Source organism: Xenopus laevis, chromosome 7S (assembly GCF_017654675.1).
Source record: "Xenopus laevis strain J_2021 chromosome 7S, Xenopus_laevis_v10.1, whole genome shotgun sequence".
Classification (NCBI taxonomy): domain Eukaryota; kingdom Metazoa; phylum Chordata; class Amphibia; order Anura; family Pipidae; genus Xenopus; species Xenopus laevis.
Genome location: NC_054384.1, coordinates 63646954 through 63667361, shown reverse-complemented (window position 1 = coordinate 63667361; position 20408 = coordinate 63646954). Strand labels below are relative to the sequence as shown.

Here is a 20408-nt window from a genome sequence, read left to right as displayed (position 1 = left end):
TTTTTCATTGAAGAAAGTAAAAATGGGATTTTATTTTTTTGCCTTTACATGCTCTTTAAGCTCACTCTATTAAAATCACCAGACATCATGTCTCTCTACGTACATGCAGGATTTCGCTCTACAAATATATTGCATAAATCAGCTCATATGTAAAACCCTGCTTCATCTTTAGTCATAAAAAATATACTTTTTAATCGGGATGCACCGAATCCAGGATTCGGCCTTTATCAGCAGGTTTGGGATTCGGCTGAATCCCGAACCAAATCCTGCATTGGGTTAATCCCTATTAAAAAGTATATTTTTATGAATGCTATGCCTCTAGCATAGCAATCATTTTCACTTTCCATTCTGCGCTTCTTAGATGTCCCTGCACTGCTTGTATTTCTCCTCTCTTTTCATGGTCTGTCATTTTGTAGCATGTTCAAAGGGCATCAGGTCCCCCATTCTGGAATATACCTGTACATACAATTTTGGAATGATGAAAAGCTTAAGTGTCCACAAAATGGCACCTGCTTGCTTTCTGCCATTGTCAACATTTAAATAAAGCATATAGTGCAAGTAAAGTTTAATTGCTCAACACATGAGAAAATGATTTGGACTGTATACTTAGGGGCCGATTCACTAACTTCGAGTGAAGGATTCGAAGTTAAAAAACTTTGAATTTCGAAGTTTTTTTTGGGCTACTTCGACCTTCGACTACGACTATCAAAGGATTCGAAGTAAAAATCGTTTGACTATTCGATAGTCGAAGTACTGTCTCTTTAAAAAAAACTTCGACCCCCTAGTTCGCCATCTAAAAGCTACCGAAGTCAATGTTAGCCTATGGGGAAGGTCCCCATAGGCTTGGCTAACTTTTTTTTTTCATCGAAGGATATTCCTTCGATCGTTGGATTTAAATCCTTCGAATCGTTCGATTCAAAGGATTTAATCGTTCGATCGAAGGAATTATCCTTCGATCTAACTATCTGCGCTAAATCCTTCGACTTCGATATTCGAAGTCGAGGATTTTAGTTCCTAGTCGAATATCGAGGGTTAATTCACCCTCAATATTCGACCCTTAGTGAATTGGCCCCTTAGGGTGACAGTTCTCCTTTAAGATGTAGATGCTCTCTTAAGGAGAGACCACAATTAACATCTTTAAAGACAGCTGCTTCTCATTCATCAGAATGGAAAAAAACCCACTCACTAGGAAATACATTTTACAAGGACTAGCCCTAAGGAGACCAATGTAATGTATGTATACGCTCCTCATACAATATCCATCCGTTCGGTGAGTGAGTAAGTATCATGTAGGTTGTGTTAATGTACTTTTATGGCCACTGTTTAGAAAAGCATACATGTTGCTATCCTAAATATCCATTTTATTTCTGCATCACAAGGGTCTCATGACTGCTTCTCATGGGTCAACAGTATTTTCCACCTACCGTAATGGTTAACTTAAGTCTATTGAATAGTCATAGCTATTTAGCCAGTCTCGGAGGGACACACATTTTGAATAAAACCAACAGTCTATATTAGGGGATTATTGCAAAAGAAAAAAACTGCTGCAAAAGCACAAAATTAACTTGACATCAGATAAGATTTATTCTCACCAAATGTTCAAGAAAATTACACAAAATAGGTCTTCAAAATGGGAAAGTATGTAAAACACAGTTTGCACAAATAAACAAGTTACACTTCTTTTACCTTACAATGAAGGGGTACCATTTGGACTCTTAATGCGTAAATAATTACTGTCTAAAGAAATACTGTGCTTACTCATGTATTAGGCCAATGGCACACACTGCATGTTTCCCACCATAGGCAGATTTGTCCCATATCATACCATTACGTGTGTACTGAATTGGAATAAATGTGATCCATTGGTCACTACCCAAATTGGTCAATTTCAATCAGAAAATGTAAACACAATCATATTCTGGCTGAAATTTGCCCCATGAGTGCAGGGACATGCAGATTGCATTCATTTGCATTTTTATGCTGGCAAAGACAACACAGTAATTGCCATTAACCTTAGGGTGACTTTATTATTACAAATTTGCACATTTCTAGTTTTTTTTTTATGGTGGTACCGTAGGGTTGACATTACAAGAGGATATAAAGTGAACAACACCCTTACATGCAAATCCATTTTACAAAATAATTAACAGATAGGTAAGGAAACTGAGTAATTTATGGCTTTTTTTCTTGAAATTAATAAAAAAGTAGTCTCCATGTGATTTACCTGAAATTATTTTGTGACAGAACATTTTCCAATCAGCCATATTAAAAAAAAATTTTTTTGTCCCAACAATGCACAAAATATACCTTTACAATGGATCCATAACAAATTATTAAAAATGAATACAATAAGGTTGCTTTCTCTGTAAAAAAAAAAGGATGCTTACAACATTATTCCTTTTGAAAAACATTCCTCATTAATGGTGTTTCAATACTGTCTATTTAACACATTTTGTTACACTGTGCAATTTGATGAATTTGAGTGGGATCGTCAAATGTCCACATGAAATGCTTCCAACTCTTCTCCGTGCAAAACAATAGCCAACTGCATACGAAAACTGGCATATGCTGGGAAAGTTTTGAAGTGGAAGAATACTTTGAAAAGAAGTACCAAATACTTTGAAAAGAATTCAGCTTCCTAAATGTGACATAAAAAAATACAAATTTATAATATTTTCCCCTTAAGCGATTTCAATAATCCAGAGCTGTTATGAAATGCTATCCTGAGCTGAATTATACTTAAAAATAAGTGAATATCCTGCTGGTGTAGTAATCTGCTGGAATCCAGATGTTAATCCAGATAATAGAAACACACGGTCACCTAGGTAAAAAAAAACAAAATAAAACTTGCAGGCTACAAATCAAATTGGAATATAGAGTCTTTATACTCAGTTAGATGGAACATATCTGAGCAGGCTTAGGCTCTACACCAAAACTTAAAACATTTGCTTGGCATAAGGTATATTTGTATGCGTTCCAGCAAAACTGCACTGCATGACAAGTGCATATTTGAATGCTCATGGGTACAGAGCTCAAACCCCAATTTATAACAAGTGTTTTGTTTTTTTAAGACAAAATAACAAAAAATAAAACTATTTCATCTTTTACAAGCATATGGAAACACCTAGAATACATTAAAAAAGCCTTTCCTGCAAACCTTGACATTATAACATCAGACCTTATTATATATATGATTAACAAATTATTGCTCAGTATAGATATATTTTGTTGTACACCTTTTTTTTTTTTTTTTGGAGAGCTTAATTATCAAACAGACTAGATGTAATATTGTCACTGGTAATGCAGGTTTTTAAAAACAATATTTTGTAAAAATTTTAAAAGGATAGGAGTGGTAAAATAAAACCACAGAAAAACTTCAGTTTCATTTCTAAGATGGTTTCTTCTTTGAGTTAAGTATGGAGCTTGTTTGAAAATGTTTCTTGTAAAACTGAAGCATATCTTCTTTCAAATTCAGTGTCTTGAAGAACGCCACCTGTTGTCATAGGCTCGGTCTTCATAATAGTGCTCCTCATGACGGCCCCTGTGGTGGGTCTCCCGGCTGTAATGGTCGCTCATATATGGATGGGAGCCATGCTCTCTGCTTTTGCGCTGGGCAGAAGAAGAAGAATCAGATCGCCTTGAAGGCTGTTGAGGACTTTGGCTATACTGATTATAATACGTTTGAGACGAAGATGGAGAGGAGCTAGATTGTGATTGTGCTTGTGATGCTATTCCGTACTGAGACTGCTGCCACATAAAACTGTTTATCTGGAGAAAAAGATTAAAAACATTTTAAAGAAAGGCCAACCAAAAAAAGTAGAACTTTTAGGTGCAGATTTATCAAAATGTGAGAAGTTTACCACAGAAAAACTCACCCAATTTCTATTCATTCCTATGGGAGGTGTATTTATAAAACGGTGAACTCTAACTTACGCACATTGATTAATACACTTCGAAAATCCCTTAGGAGCAGATAGAAATTAGGTGAATTTTCTGTGGTAAATTCTAATCTCACATTTTGATAAATCTTATCCTTAATGTGTATGATATCTACATACATACAGATGCATATTTATCAACAATCTCATTTTAGTGGTTTTTGTAACCACGACTAAACTCACTGGGGGGGAATTCACTAAGGTGCGAAGTGGTGAACGCTGGCAAAAACTCGTCAGCGTTAAGTAAGTTCGATACTTCGCCTATTTAGTAATGGGCTCTTGCGAAAATACGCTAGCGAAGGAGATAGACTCACACTCTAACGCCAGGCGAATTTTACTAAAGATAGTTACTATGCAAATTCACTAAGAAGTTGATTTGACTGAACGTTACCTCTTACGCCAGGACTTGCCTTCGCCAGCTCAAACCTGGCGAAGTGCAAGAGAGTAGATAGGACTTCAAAAAAAAAAAAAAACTTTTTCTAAGTCCCAAAAAACTCTGGCGTCTTTTCCATTTTCATGGGTGATAGGCTGCAAAAGGATAAAAAATTTTTTTTTTGGGGTACCCTGCTTCCCCCCTACTTTTCATAACATATGGCACATAAACTATATTCTGGGCACATGTGTAGGGCAATAAAACATCTCTATTTGCATTTATTAAGGTTCCCTGGGCTTGTGTAGCTTTATGTATTTGCTGTAACATATACGTCCATTCAAACGTTAAGTTCCCGTCGTCTGCAAATTCCCCTTCGCTAGAGCAACTTCGCTTTGCCTGGTGAATTTTCGCTAGCGCAACTTCACTACCTTTCGCTTCGCTGAGCGCAACTTTGCATTTTAGTGAATTTGTGGAGCGCTGGCGAAAATTCGCCAGGCGAAGTGCAGCGAAGCCATCATTGGCGCAACTCCGCCGTTTAGTGAATTTGCCCCACTTTCTCTAAAACTGCAAATGTCATTAAATTTATGAAAAGAACCAAATATAAAAAGCACAAATAAAAAAGTGCTCAAAGATCCGAATTAAATATGAATACCACTAAAACTTTTAACGATTACTAGCAAAAAAGTCCAATAAGTGCAGTTCCCATTGACTTTGACAGCTTTTATTTGGCAAATTCTTGTAATAAAAGTTTTTGTGGTTTTACATTTAATAAATCTTGAATATAGTGCTGCATAACCTAACCCAAGGCAGAAGAGCGTGAGGTACAATATAAGGAAAACAACTGGTAAAATAAAATAGTGCTCAACTCAATTCAGTGCTGCAAAATATAGAAAACTATGCTGAATTATTTAAAACCGGTTTAATATAAAAATGGAAATCATGCCATATTATTTCCTCGTTATGGGCATGCAATTTTCTATGTGAGTGAAAAGCCAGCTTCACATTAGAAGAACTCACCACGGCTTGTCTCTGAAGATTATCTGGTGAAGAAAATGATCTCTGCACATTTTGAACAGGAGAGTGTCCAGGAGATTTCATGTAATCTCCATTTCTGTCATACCTGCAGGATTTTGCAATTAAAATGTAAATATTCAGAAAGAAAATGGAACAGCAGTTATATGGATTTGAGAACATGTTATGCAAATTATATAAGGATGCAACAGAAAGTCATATTATGGATGTAAAAAATGTTGTCATTTTTGGATTCAGCTAAATAAAGAAATAATAGCAAACCAAAACAAACCCCAAATGTTTGTTTTTTCTTATATTTGAATATGTGATTAAACATATTTTTCATAATTTTTAAATCCCTCATAACCACACTCACTCCCAGTTAATCATTTAATGGTACTTGGGATATTTAGTATTCAATCCGTGGCTCATGGCTATTAATTTTCAAACACATATTCTGAATTATTCTGTCTTCCTGCTTTAGGTAATATCACATTACTGATTCACCAGAAGTTGGTGTTTTCTGGTTTCACTTTTCACATTAACATGAAAATGTTTCTCTGTTGATCAATGTAATAAAAAAAAAAAACAAAACAAAAAAAAAAAAAAACACTGTGATTCAATGTGCTTTGATATGAAATGTCTACAGGCACAATATATAATACATCTATAAAAGGTAACGTGCTATGCGGGTTATGTAACAAAAGGCACTTAATTTGCCCAGGAGCAGTAACCCATAGCAAACAAATCAGAAGGTAGAATTCACTGGTCACCTGTTTAAAAGCAAATATCCTATTGGTTGCTAAGGGTTTTTGCTGCAGGGCAAACTTAGTACCTTATATGGGGGTATGTGTTTTGTTCTTAGAAAGATAATAACAGAAAGAACTAAAATATTAAATGTAATACACTTCACCGGTTTCCGCCATTCTTTCTTATTGTTATTTAGAACCAAGTGTAAGACTAAGTCAACACAGGAAGCTTAGTTACAAATAGTCCAACAAAACAATTAATAAGTAGGTTTAATATTAATAGTGATAAAAAGGTTACTCATTTTCCCTTTCCTATTTGTATTTTAGGGATGCACCAAATCCAGGATTTGGTTCGGGATTCGGCCTTTTTAAGCAGGATTCGGATTCGGCCGTATCCTTCTGCCCCGACGAAACAAATCCGAATTTGCATATGTAAATTAGAGTCAGGGAGAGAAATCACGTGTTTTTTTTCACAAAACAAGGAAGTAAAAAATGTTTCCCCTTCCCACCTCTAATTTGCATATGCAGATTCGGTTCGGTATTCGGCCGAATCTTTCACAAAGGATTCGGGGGTTCGGCAGAATCCAAAAATGTCGACTCGGTGCATCCCTAATGTATTTAAATTTGTGAAGGGTATTGGGACCCCTTCATTAAGAAAAGAGACTATTCAATTAACATTCAGTATTAAAATAAACTAAAATTGTACCTGCTTCCATTTGGTGATGAACCATTTGGACTTCCATTGCCATTCGTGTGTGTTGAATGAGGAGAACTATTGCCATCTTGTGGAATGTGTTTACTTCCTAAAATGAAAGCAGCAATTAATGTATATTCCTTTAAGCTAAATGCTACTCGACTACTTTGGATCAAGTACAAGGTACAGTTTTATTCCTACAGAGAAAACGTAAATAATTTTTCTATGGGAGAAAACCTTTTTGGATAACGGATCCCATACCTGTACCTATGGCTGTGGAGTAGGTACATATATCGTATGACTGACTCCTCAGTTTATAGTACCTTCAACTCTGTTTTTAAAGGAACACCAACAACTAAAAGTGTATCAAAGTAATTAAAATATAATACTGATAAAACTGGTATGTTTGCTTCTTAAATAATACAATAGTTTATATAAAAAAGCTGCTGTGCACCCATGGGGCAGCCATTCAAGTTGGAATTAAGGCGAAAAGACACAGATTAAATAGCATATAATAAATAAAACACCATTGTATTGGACAGGGCTATGAAATCTGCTTCTTTTTTCAAGCTTGAATGACTGCCACCATAGCTACACAGCAGCATGTTTATATAAACTACAGTGGTCTTTATGAACAGATTAGTTTCAACAGTGCATGGTAACAGTATATTACATGTTAATTACTTTCATTTTTTTGGTGTTATTGTTCCTTTAATATACGAACATATTTTCCATGTTGATTAAAAAAAGTTACATACACAACATACAAGGCATTTTTTACCTTTGGTAATGCTGAACCGAACCTTAAAAAACTTCTATATTAATTGAACCTGCCATATCGCTGTGGAATAGCTGTTCATTACAATCCAAAACTCACATAATTGCTTCTGCCATATACTTTTTCATAGAAGCATTACTCTGACTGCAGATACCCAAAATTGCTTCCAACTCCACAGCTCTGGTTGTGCCAGGCATGTACCTTACCGTTTAAGAATAAAGTAAATGAAAAGACAAAAATCACTGCCTTTAAAGAGAACTAACCCCCCCCCCCCTGCATTTATGGGTCAGTTTTTTTATAAAGATTTCTTTTTAAACTAATGCACATTGCAGGGAGGGAGGTAATGCCTAAAAGTTTAAGGGGGCTTTTGCTGGGGGGGGGTTAGTTCTCCTTTAAATATAACATTTTGCTCAAGCCAACTTCCACTAATTCTTGGATAGCAAAAAGTTCAGCAATACAGAAACTGCCTTCATGACAAAGTCCCTGTAAAAATTTTTCAAAATTAATACATTTAGTTGATACATTTCTTATCTTTGTCCCTGTTGAGCAGCTGTTAGAATTGATACACGAGTTGATAATAGTCCAGAGATGAGGCTGAGAAATGTATCAACTAAACGTTGCAAAATTGTAACACATCAGAGTCTGCACCTGATTTACTGAGCTGCCAGACTCAGACACCAGGGACACGACATTAAACTTAGATTTTGAAAAAACAGTAAAAAAATAAATAATGGAAAGTAATTGAAAAAAGTCTTTATTTCTGGGGAATAATCTAAAAACAACTGCATTGAAAAAAGTGTTTGGAAGGTGAACAACCCCTTTAAATCCTGCATCTCCTGTGAAGTAATGAAACAGTAACAGTATGAATTATTACAAGCTTCACAATGCAAAGTCAAAGGAGCCTCACAAATAAAACAAATCTCAACAAGTAAAACACTCACAGGGCATATTTATGGGGAGTGATCTTTATTCATTGTGATGCATTTGAACCATAGAATATTGTATAACCGATACAGGAGCAAATTTAAATTGTCCATCCCTCCTCAGTGACTTCTAATACCTTTATAATTTAGTGTATGGGAACATTATCATCTAAATATACACAAACCCCTTTATTATCTAAAGGGGACCTGAACACAAAAAATAATTGAATTTTCTACTTTTAGACGTTTCAGAGATCAATTGAGTCAGCAATTAAATAATAAATAACTAAATACAGGAAGTGCACAGACAGTAAGGGTCTCTTTCACTCTGGACCTTCCAAAAGCTGTTGAGCTGAAAACTGCCAAGATCTCAGAATCCACTAAAAAAGATAAAATTATGTAAACTGCAAAAGTGCTCAGTAGGCAAAGATTACATTTACACCAATTAATTTTTTGGGGTAAGATAACCTTTATTTTAGGCAGCATGGATTATTGTACAAACTAGTTATTCTCTGCATATTGTCTGGGAGCAGCCTTACACCATGAATTGGCAAATGGTTTATTATGTGAAGCCACTCTGAGTGCCATGAGATTAAAAATAACTTATTCAAGAGGAATAAATAGGAGTTGTGTGTTGTTAAAACGTGTTATATGAGGAATATGTCAAAATGTGTTCCATTAAGCAAAATTTGCAAATCCAAACTAAGTTTGCAAATCCAAACTAAGTTTGCAAATCCAAACTAAGTTTGCAAATCCTACTTGTAAGTTTTATAAGAAATATTTAAAAAGTGACAGTTACCTGCTGCAGAAAGCACAATGCATGGAGAGCGACAGAAAGTTTGCTAAATAGTAAATACAGAACGTTTCGTTCACTATTCCTATATCAGAATCACTATAAATGGAAACAAAAGAAGTTGTTGTAAACTTAATGTGGTCCTCTGAACACTTTTACAATAATTTTCTATTATTAGATATTAGACTGGTATTAGACTGTTAATACAAGACTCACACTGATGCTCTGACCTTCAAAGACAGCTGTTAAGCAGACAGACTGGTATTAGCAGTCTAAAATTACGGATATCTTAAAAATCAAAAAAATAGTAAATTAATGTAAACAGCAGGACCACACTGAGAAAGTTTACAATTTTTTTTCTATGTTTGATGGCACATGTGGAGTGTGCAATACTTCAATAAGAAGCATGCGGGGAAAGATAATAAAATACAGATTTTTGGCCAGTCACTCACTGAGCATATTTCAATAAAATTGCGATTGTACTTTTTCCTAGAATGGATGCCTTTTCTTTATTCCCAACACTGGCAATCTGTGTGATTTTCCGCATTTTTCATTTTCCTGGAATTGATGCTGTTTTCATGCAAAGGTACCCCCAGCTCTACTCGTCGTACCCCAGCGCCACTCGCACTACTCGTCGTACCCCAGCGCTACTCGCACTACTCGTCGTACCCCAGCGCTACTCGCTCTACTCGTGGTACCCCAGCGCTACTCGTGGTACCCCAGCGCTACTCGTCGTACCCCAGCGCTACTCGTCGTACCCCAGCGCTACTCGTCGTACCCCAGCGCTACTCGACGTACCCCAGCAAAGGTAAAATCTGGGATCAACTACAGTGCAAAGTCCCAGCTTTACAGCAAGTGCCAGAGGTAGATTGTGGCTAATCATAATTCATAAAACATGGTTAAAATCCAATGGTAGTCGCCAATCACAAGTGAAGCTTCTAATGTACCTGATCTGTATTGTATTTTGAGAGGCCTTCCAAAGAGTTTGGTTCCACTCAGCAGGCTCATTCCATAGGGAACAGATTCTTCGTGTTTGAAATTGATAAAGGCAAACTGCTTCGGTTTTCCATCTTTATCCTTGGGGATTTTGACACTAATCGCAGGACCTGCCTGAGAGTCAAGAAACACGTTAGTCAGCAAAAGAGAAATAATATCGGCGCATACGGTTAATGCGTTCAGTCTATAATCAGCTGCGATTCCTAAAAGCACTCAGGGGAAAAAACATCCCGGTTACATAAGAGTGACAACATTACACAGCACAAATGATAATGGTGTTTAGTGAGGCCTTCTACAGAGGCAGAGCTGCCACGGATACTAACCTGCAAAAATAACTCGAAGAGCAGCTCCTCCGTCGCTCTCGGGTCCAAATTCCCGACAAACAGTGTCCTATCTGCCTCTGCCGCTCCCATTTCTCCAAAACAACTACACGTTTGGAAGCTATTACCGCTCTACTTCCGGTTACTTTCCGTCTCGCAAAACGTCATCAGTTTGAAGCCGGAATTACGCATTTCCTGTCGCAGCTAGTAGTGCGTAGTTATGGGCGTGGTAAATGGAACCAAACGCTGATTTGTGCTCGTTTGAATTGCGCGCTGTAGGATCTGAACCTCTTTGTTTCCCTGAGTTCAGTAAACAGTGGTTTCGCCTCTGGTTTTACAGCGTTCCCTTTTATGTCCTGTGCACGTGTGATACAACAAGCAGAGTGAATCGTACTAACTTCTGACTGTCTGGGCTTAAAGGAAACAAAGTTACACTTCGTTCACGGGCTACATGTGCAATCTGCGCAACCTCTTATGCAACCAACCAACCTGGTAAGATTATTATGGGGTTTCTTTGACTGAACCAATAGAAACATTGAGCAAGGGGGGTTCACCTTTAAGTTAACTTTTAGTTTGTTATAGAATGGATAATTCTATGCAAGTTTCAATTGGTCTTCATTATTTATTTTTTAGAGTTCATGAATTATTTGCCTTCTTCTGACTCTTTCCATATAAAAAAAAACAAATGTTCTGTAAGTAGGGTTGCCACCTGGCAGCTCAAACTGATGCTTGATGCTAATGTTATTAATAGGAAAAAAAGGCAAGAATATAGGAAGGCCGGTATTTTTTCCAGAAAAGGTGGCAACCCTATCTGTAATGCTACAAATGTATTGTTACTGCAACTTTTTATTACTCCTCTTTCTGTCCAGGCTTCGCCTGTTCATAGCCCAGTCTCTTATTCTTGGTTGCTAGGGTATTTTGGACCCTAGCAACCAGGATGCTGAAGTTGCAAACTATAGAGCTGTTCAATAGAAAGCTAATTAACTCAAAAAAATTAACTCAAAAAAATTCCAATAAACCTTTTCCGCTTAGCTAAATTCCAGTAAGTAATTAATAGTGGTGTGAGGTGCTCAATGTTAGCCATGCTGCAAATGGAGCTTTCTTCAATGCACGAACAAATAGAAACAAAGGCTTACTCACTACAATGCTTCTGCCAAAAATTCAAATCCTTTTTATTTTAAGTGAGATCCCAGCACAATTAACTCAAAAAACACAAATAGTAAAAAATGAAAACCAACTACAAATGGTTTCCGAATATCGCTCTCTACATCCGTGATCCTCAACCAGTAACTCGCGAGCTCACCAACCCCTCGGATGTTGCTCCCAGTGGCCTCAAATATTTTTTAATTCCTGGCTTGGAGGCAAGTTTTGGTTACATAAAAACCAGGTGTACTGCCAAACAGAGTCTCCTATAGTCTGCCAGTTCATATTGGCCTTATTTGGCACCCAGGATGTTTTTGCATGCTTGTGTTGCTCTCAAACTCTTTTTTTTTATTTTTGAATGTGGCTCACGGGTAAAAAAGGTTAGGGACCCCTGCATCATACTAAATATTTATTTAAAGGTGAACAACCTGTTTAATACTATGTTGCTTCTTTCGTTTCAGCTGATGACTGCCTTATTCATTTATCTGTGTCTTGTCTTCTGGCTGGAGTTTGATCGGATGGACTTTGGATCTGCTTGCCTTTCCTAAGGAACATAAACCCACCACAGAAAAACACAAACATTTACGTTTTTGTATTTTTTGACACTTATTAGTAGACTTTGGTATATAAACCATATTATCCATTTTGACTAGCGAGTCTTTTATATTTGGTGTTTGATCAGTATTTTAATTGAGCATTATTAGTTCTATTGAGAAAGTTATATATTTTATTCGTATTTGTCTACATTGCTTTACTCTTAACTTGCTTGATTTATTGAAAGGTTACATTTAGCTTTTTCCCCAGCTTCACTTTGCTCGTTGGCTGTTCGTTTTTGTGCTAGTGTGTATAATGGCCAAAAGGATTTATAGTGCTGAAGAGGCTGAGAAGATTTGTATGATGAATTCAAGCGCAGAGGAGTTTAGTGATTACGATTCAGAGTATGAGGCCTTTGACTCTGAAACAGACTCGCCTACAGACGAGTCAGAACCTGAAGATAGTGGCTCTGTTAGTGCGGAGACTAGTTGTAGTGTCAGTGATATAATTGACAAAGCAGAGGCTAGTTTTAGTGAAAGCTTGATTTTATCAGAAGTACAGATAGATGAAAAAGTAACCGAGGATGAAGTCAGAAGTACCGATGCAGTTGAAGCAGAAGCTGCATGGGTCCCTCCCCAAAATTATTCGCCTGAGATTCCCCTATTTACTGCCGTTCCAGGCATCAAGGTGAATACTAATAATTTTGAACTTGTGGACTTTTTCCATGTATTTGTTACAGAGGCCATCCTACAGGATATGGTCTTCTACACCAATTTATATGCTGAGCAGTATCTTTCTAGCCGCCCATTACCTGAATATTCACAAGCTCAAGAATGGCATCCTACTAATATACACGAGATGAAAAGATTTCTGGCACTCACAATAGCAATGGGCCTCCACACAGATGGCAACTTGGCATCCTATTGGGATACCACTACAGTCATTTCCATCCCACTCTTTTCTGCTGTAATGCCTAGAAACCGTTATCAGATTTTACTGCGGTTTCTGCATTTTAATGATAATGCTACAGCTGCTCCCCCTAATGAGCCTGGTCATGACCGGCTTCATAAATTGAGACCCCTTATTGAGAGCTTGTGTAAGTGCTTTGCAGAGGTGTACACCCCCTCCCAAAATATTTGGGTAGATGAGTCGCCTATGTTTTTTAAAGGGCACCTAGGGTTCCGCCAGAACAGCCCAAGAAAGCGTTTCTGTGATGGTGTAAAAATTTACAAGCTCTGCGAAAGCAAGACTGGATACACAAGTAACTTTATGATTTATGATGGAAATGACTCCTCTTTAGATCCTCCCGGTTGTCCACTTGATTTTACTGACAGTGGCAAAATTGTTTGGGAGCTCCTAACACCGCTTCTGGGCCGAGGTTATCACTTATATGTGGATAACTTCTATACAAGTATCCCCTTATTTAGAGCACTACATAGTTTGGACACTCCAGCCTGTGGTAAAGTAAGCCATAAGAGAAAAGGCTTGCCCAGGACACTTTTGAATAAAAATCTAAAGCATGGCGAAACATATGCACTAAGAAACAGTGAGCTCCTGGCCATAAAATATTGTGACACCAAAACTGAATATATGCTGACAACAATCCATGATGAGTCAGCCATTGTAGAACAGAGAACTGGCAATAGACCCCACAGAAGTAAACCAATCTGTAGCAAAGAATACATAAAAAATATTGGTGGTGTTAATAAAACTGACCAAATCCAAAATTATGATGCCACCGGAAAAACCAATGCCTGGTACAAAAAAGCAGCATTTTATATGATTCAAATGTCTCTTTACAATTCATATGTTGTTTATAAAGCAGCAGTTCCTTGCTCAAAGTTGTCCTTTTATAAATACCAATTGCAGCTGCTCCCTGCCTTGTTGTTTGGAGATGTGGAGGAGGTACCAGATATACCTGATAATGATAATGTTGCCCGAATGGTTGGGAAGCATTTTATTGACAACATTCCACCCACACTTAATGAAAAGTCTGCCCAAAGAGCCTGCAAGGTATGCCTCAAAAAGGGTATTACACGAGATGTAGGCTACTATTGTCCAAAGTGCCCTAGCAAACCTGCCTTATGTCTTCAGCCATGCTATGAGCTTTACCATACTGTTGTACACTATGAAAATGTGTGAACAGGGGTGACCCCCAATACAACGGTTTTCTTACTGGTAGTCCACAAGGGTCCCAGTTTAGTGAGGGAACACACCAAATGTGTAAAGGTAGCGCCCAGTGGGCAGGATTTATTTTTGTTTTATATCCTGAAATTGTCACCTCTGTATGTAAATAAACTGCCTTAAAGTGAATAAAGTATCTATTGTTGATCCCACAATCTTAGAGTTATTACAGAGAAAGAGGAAATATGTTTTAAAATGTTGGATTATTTGATTATAATGGAGTCTATGGGATTACCTTCTTGTAATTCAGAACTTTCTGGATATTGTGTTTCTAGATATCCGATACCATACCTGTATCAAGCTCCTATTATGATTACAGCCATGCACTGAGCTTTACCGTATTAAAAGAATACATTGTGTGATTGTGTATCAGGGCTTACTGATTCATGGGTGTTGTAGACATTCAGCAATACTTTTGAATATGCCGCACACCACTTACTTCATGTTACTGGCTGCATCCATATCACAGGTCGCTTCCAGGCCCAACACTGCAACAGTCCAAAGTAGGGAAGAAGCACACCAATTCAGCTAGGCAATGCCTTTAGCAAATTTATTTTCAGAAGTATTAACACACAAGCTTTCGGGGTTGCACCTGAGGAAGGGGCACAATAATATTAATAAAGGCCATTATTAAAAATATCAAATGGAAGCTCAGGTGCACCAGTAAATGATGCCTAAAAGTGCTAGGCATACATTGCACAGATACCATATTGAAACATACTCTCAAACTGTCCTGCAGATGTACTCCACAGGGTTAAAAGCCAGGCACATTCCAGAAACTACACAGCTCTTCTCCCAGGCTGTGAAAAAAGCACAGTGGCAGCAGAGACACAGCAGCTATCACAGGGTAGGGAGGGAGAATGCAGCCTAGCAACAGCTTTTTAGTCTAACTATTTTGCTTCCATACTTCTCTCTTTCCCTTCCTCTCTCTGCTCCTTTCTCTCCGCACCAGTCACAGTACCTATAAGTTGCCAGTAAGACAAGTATGTTTACATCCCTTTTCTTTCCCTTTTTTCGCCTCTGTTTCTATCTCTGGCCACCTCTCCTTTCACAGCCCAACTTCTGAAAGTCTGCTCTCTCCACCCCTACTGTCACAGCCCATTGGCTGACAGCCCACTTTCTATCTCCCTCTCCTCTCTGAATTATTTCAGCTCCATCTCTGAAAGCTGCTCTCCCTCCACCTCCCCCTTTTTCACAGTCCGGCGCTCCCTCTCTCTCTCCCTCTCCTACCTACCTACCTACCTACCTAGTGGGAGTGATTAACTTGGAAGGGTAATCCAGACCTGAAGAGAATGCTGTGTTCAGGCAGCAATAGCATCGATGTCTTGGGCACCCATGTGCTACAGGATTATGTGGCTTTCTACTTAACATAGACATTCAGTATTTGCAAAAATGTAGTTGCCCCACTAAGAGGCTGGTTAATCTAAATTTGTGAAATTAGAGCTTACAAAAATACTCACCCACTTTCTATTCATTACTCTGGGATTTTTTCATTGGTGGGTGGACGTTATAGTTCACTGTTTGATAAATACACTTCTAAAAATGTCATAGGAGTGAATAGAAAGTTGGTGAGATTTTTTTTTGTTTCACAATTTAATAAATCTTTCTCTTAAGTGTTTGAATGTGTGGGCACAAGTTGAATGAGTTTTGTCTTAGAATTTTTTCCTGTTTGGCCTCACATTTAAATTGGGGGAATAGCAAGACAAAGGCCCATGAAACTTGTGATGTGTGAAGAGATTTCTGATGCAAGCTTTTTTTTTCTTTAAATGGCACATCAAAAGGTCATCCTTCAGAATGGTAATTAAAGGGGAACTCCGGCTTCCACACCAAAATTTGATAAAGAGGCCCACAAAACACAGAAACCCCTAATATACCCATCAAAGTTACTGGTTTCTTTAAAAAGTAAGAATAAATGCCATTTTCTATGCTGAAATCCAGCTGTTTTACAGTTCTTCTCTTTCTGCATCAGTGGGACTAAACACCGATGTTACAAATTGTAACAACTTTCCACAGCTTACAGACCGCATGCAGGCACTAAATAACCCACAATGCATTGCACTGTGATGTTCCTTTCCTTATTGAAATCACATGTGCAGGGAATTGTGGGGTTTGGAGGATGCAGGCTGAGGACTGCTGGCTGTTGATACAAAGTAACAGTAGTCAGCCAGCTCAGAAAAGTAGGAGGGCAGGGGGCTAGGTTTAGGGAACTGTCCCAAACCATTAAAAATCATGAAAAGTCTGGATATTTTTTAATTGAAATATATTGTGAAGTTGCTTGAAATTATGTTTACTTTTTAAAAAGCATAAGTTATGTTTTTGTGGAGTTCCCCTTTAAAGATATCTAGATTATAGCTCTTGTTTTGTTTGCATGTAGGCCTTCAGGTTCTTTGCAAGCAAGATTTTGTAAACTAAAGGATTCTGTACTCAGGGAGGCAGAATATATTTTGTTGTGCTTGAATAGGCCTTCAACTTTACATGACACATAACCTTGGTACACAGGGTTTTTTTTGTGTGCGACACAAAGAATATTTGTTAGGTTAAGCCAATTCAAATTTTCCTCTGATTATGGATAACTAACTCTAAGGACCTAACTAGTTGAGGTGCTTAGTGACCAACAAGGCACATAATCAAACTTGTGGTGTATGATGAATTCACAGAATAACTTGCTACTTAAGCCACACGCTTTGTTACAAGCACCTCAACAATTCAACTTTCAGTACATTTACTGAGGCTGTCTGTACTTTTAAACATGTAGAGCTATATGTTTCCATTCATACTTCGAGCTTTACCATACCATGGTAATCTTCAAAAAGTATTCTGATAGATTAGGGCATCACTTTGTGGGAGGTGTAGTCATTCAGCATGTTTGTAAAGTTTTGTCAAACTGTAGAATTTTGTGCACAGGAACCCAGGAAAACTTATTAGGCTGTACTTGAAAAGACAGAGCAAGTGGCATCCAAATAAAAGAAGGTGGTTTATTGCAACAGGTTACAGACCAACATCACCAGACGCGTTTCGGGAACAACTCCCTTAATCATAGGCTTACAAGTAGTGATGGGCGAATAAATTTGGCTGTCACGAATTCACAGCGAATTTCCGCACTTCGCCGCCAGCAATTAAATTTGCAAATCTCCTGTGAAAATTTGGACACGTGTCCGAAAAAAAGCTTGTGTCAAAATAGCCGCGCGTCAACACTATTTTGACGCCCATTGACTTCAACGCCAGCATCAAAATTGTCGCAAGCGACTTTCTCGGACGTACTTCCAAAATTGGACGCGGGCCTCAATTTCGATTTTCACGATTTGTTCACAAAATTTTCGCCGTTTCGTGAATTTTGAGGGAAAGTTTTTGGGCAAAGTGAAATGGGAGAAATTAACCCATCACTGCTTACAAGTTCTCCTTTGTCACTTCCTTAAATAGGCCTCACAACAGTGGCCCCTTCATGAATTATATAAAAATGCAATGTATACAGATTTACAAACATATTTAAATCCCCAAATATTAGGGATGCACCGAATCCACTTTTTTGGATTTGGCCGAACCCCCGAATCCTTCACGAAAGATTCGGCCGAATACCGAACCAAATCCGAACCCTAATTTGCATATGCAAATTAGGGGTGGGAAGGGGAAAACATTTTTACTTCCTTGTTTTCTGACAAAAAGTCACGCAATTTCCCTCCCGCCCCTAATTTGCATATGCAAATTAGGATTCGGTTCGGCCAGGCAGAAGGATTCGGCCGAATCCGAATCCTGCTGAAAAAGGCCGAATCCTGGCCGAATCCCGAACCGAATCCTGGATTCGGTGCATCCCTAACAAATATAAAATACATTTTATTAATACTTATTAAAGTACCAGTTAACCAGTTAAGACCAAAAACAAAAATCACAAAATAATGTGATTTTGGATTATTAAACTGAGAAAGTACCTGTTTTGAACCTTAGTAAATATACCACTATTCTGGAACATATCGACGGAGCATACTGGATGCACACTAAAGGTATAAGAAATTAAATTTGTGTCAATTACAAAAAGTATAAAGTTACATAATTTGTACTATATCTGTACGTATACATTAATGTAAAAAAATTCCATATCCCATCATCTGCATCAGTATAATTGTCCTATTAACTATATCAATATAAATATGCAATGTCATGTCTGGTGTTAAGGCCTTTTTGGTATCCTGGTATCAAGCTCCAAGATCCAGAAAGCATCTCTTAAATTCAGGGGGTGCAAAATGTCACCTCCTCTCAAGGAAATATCTACCTGTTCTATAACATTCACTCCAAGATCTTGAACTTCCCTTGGAGAACATAATGAAAAATGTTTACCTATGGGTGATTTTTCCTCTTTCTTTCAATAGCCCTGATGTATTATCTTATTCTATCTTTCAAACACCGAATGGAATGACCAGCATATTGTTTCATACAGCATTTGCACTCTAAAAGGTAAACTATCCGTTTCGAATTACAATTGTAGAAACCTTTGCTTTGGTACATCAAACCTGTAACGTTTGAAGAAAAACAATGACTTACATCAACTACATTGCAGGTTTTACAGGACGTGGATCCACATTTGAAAGTTCGCTTAAAGGAGAGCCAATCGCCTTTCTGGTTAAATACAGCCGAAGAGACTAAACTGGGTGCCCAAATATTTTGGTTTTGGTTTTTAATAAGTATTAACAAAATGTATTTTATATTTGGGGATATAAATATGTTTGTACATCTATATACATTGGGGCCACTGTTGTGTGGCCTATTTAAGAAAGTGACAAAGGAGAACTTGTAAGCCTATGATTAAGGGAGTCAGGTGATGTTGGTCTGTAACCTGTTGCAATAAACCACCTTTTTTACCCGGAGTGCCACTTGCTCTATCTTTTCAAGTAGCACCCGGGTCATTCAGCGGAGGTTTCTTTGAGGAGCACCATGTGGGGTGAGTTTGGAGCAGTCTAACCCCCCTCTCCCTGAAATTTATTAGGGGCCTATAGAGGCTGGTTGGATTTCATAGACATTCAGCTATCTGCAAACCTATGGTTGGCATTCTCAAACTTTGTTCTTTTCTTTTTCTTTTTTTTTTTTTTCTTTCTTGTGTTTTAAAAAGTTTTATTGGGTTTTACAAAAGCAAGCAAGATATAACATTGGTCCATTGAAGGACTATAACACAATCTTATACAGCTTAGGGAGTTAGGTGTCCTAGAAGAATTTGATGATGGAGAATACACCTAAGCTGATATTAGAGCTAAGTAAAAAAAAAAAAAAAAAAAAAAAAAAAAAAACCAACAAAAGTAAAACAAAACATATTAACGTAATAATGCTCAGCTAATTTTGAAAGTAGAATAAGAAAGATATTAAGGAAATGCCGGAACATGTAAGTGACTACAAACACATCACAAATGAAAATAAATATTTTGAAATGAGATACAAACTACAATTATAAATGCAGCAGTCCAAGTGAACGGAGTTTGATTGAAGAGTCAAAAAAGTCCCAATATAATGACCAATTGTTAATAAAATTCTGCTTAAGGTGAGGATCAGCCGTCTTAATCCTTATCGCTTCTTGCCAGCATCAAACTTTGTTCTTTTCAGAGCTGGGCCTGCTTACTGCTAAAGTCCTAAAATGAATGAGCTTTGGGCATAGCTGACTAAAGTACTAGGTTGCTGACAGGACCCATGATCGGAATAGCGGTGGGCGATGAGTCCATGGGATTATTTAATCCCTGCTACTTTGGTTTCATTTTATAAACTCGTCTTGCGGTATAGTTACAGAAGATACCTGTATCCCAAGGCAACATTTATTTTTAGATTTTGTCAGTAGATTTGGGCTCTCTGGTTTTTGTGGTTAGAAAATGCCTTTATCTTATTTGTAAACTGGACTTTGCACAAAGGTTTTTTGTGTTTTGAGGCAGAAGCATCATGTGTCTGGATTTGTTCTCTACATAGGCCTTCAGTTTTTAGGCTAGGGACCACACGTC

At 37.6% G+C, this 20408-nt stretch overlaps 2 protein-coding genes across 2 annotated transcripts; one reads left to right on the top strand and one right to left on the bottom strand.

The window, feature by feature from the left end:
- Positions 1 to 1560: 1560 nt before the first annotated feature.
- rbm7.S (RNA binding motif protein 7 S homeolog) lies at positions 1561 to 10768 on the bottom strand. Its single transcript, XM_018241658.2, has 5 exons — positions 10579 to 10768; positions 10207 to 10369; positions 6778 to 6874; positions 5329 to 5431; positions 1561 to 3768 (listed from the first exon to the last, which is right to left on the bottom strand). The coding sequence occupies exons 1-5, from the start codon at positions 10666 to 10668 to the stop codon at positions 3472 to 3474; spliced, it is 750 nt and encodes a 249-aa protein (XP_018097147.1). The 5' UTR covers positions 10669 to 10768; the 3' UTR covers positions 1561 to 3471.
- A 36-nt stretch (positions 10769 to 10804) lies between these two features.
- On the top strand, positions 10805 to 14588 carry LOC108704926 (piggyBac transposable element-derived protein 4). The gene is made up of 2 exons (XM_018241657.2): positions 10805 to 11067; positions 12180 to 14588. The coding sequence occupies exon 2, from the start codon at positions 12568 to 12570 to the stop codon at positions 14392 to 14394; it is 1827 nt and encodes a 608-aa protein (XP_018097146.1). The 5' UTR covers positions 10805 to 11067; positions 12180 to 12567; the 3' UTR covers positions 14395 to 14588.
- The last annotated feature ends 5820 nt before the right edge of the window (positions 14589 to 20408 follow it).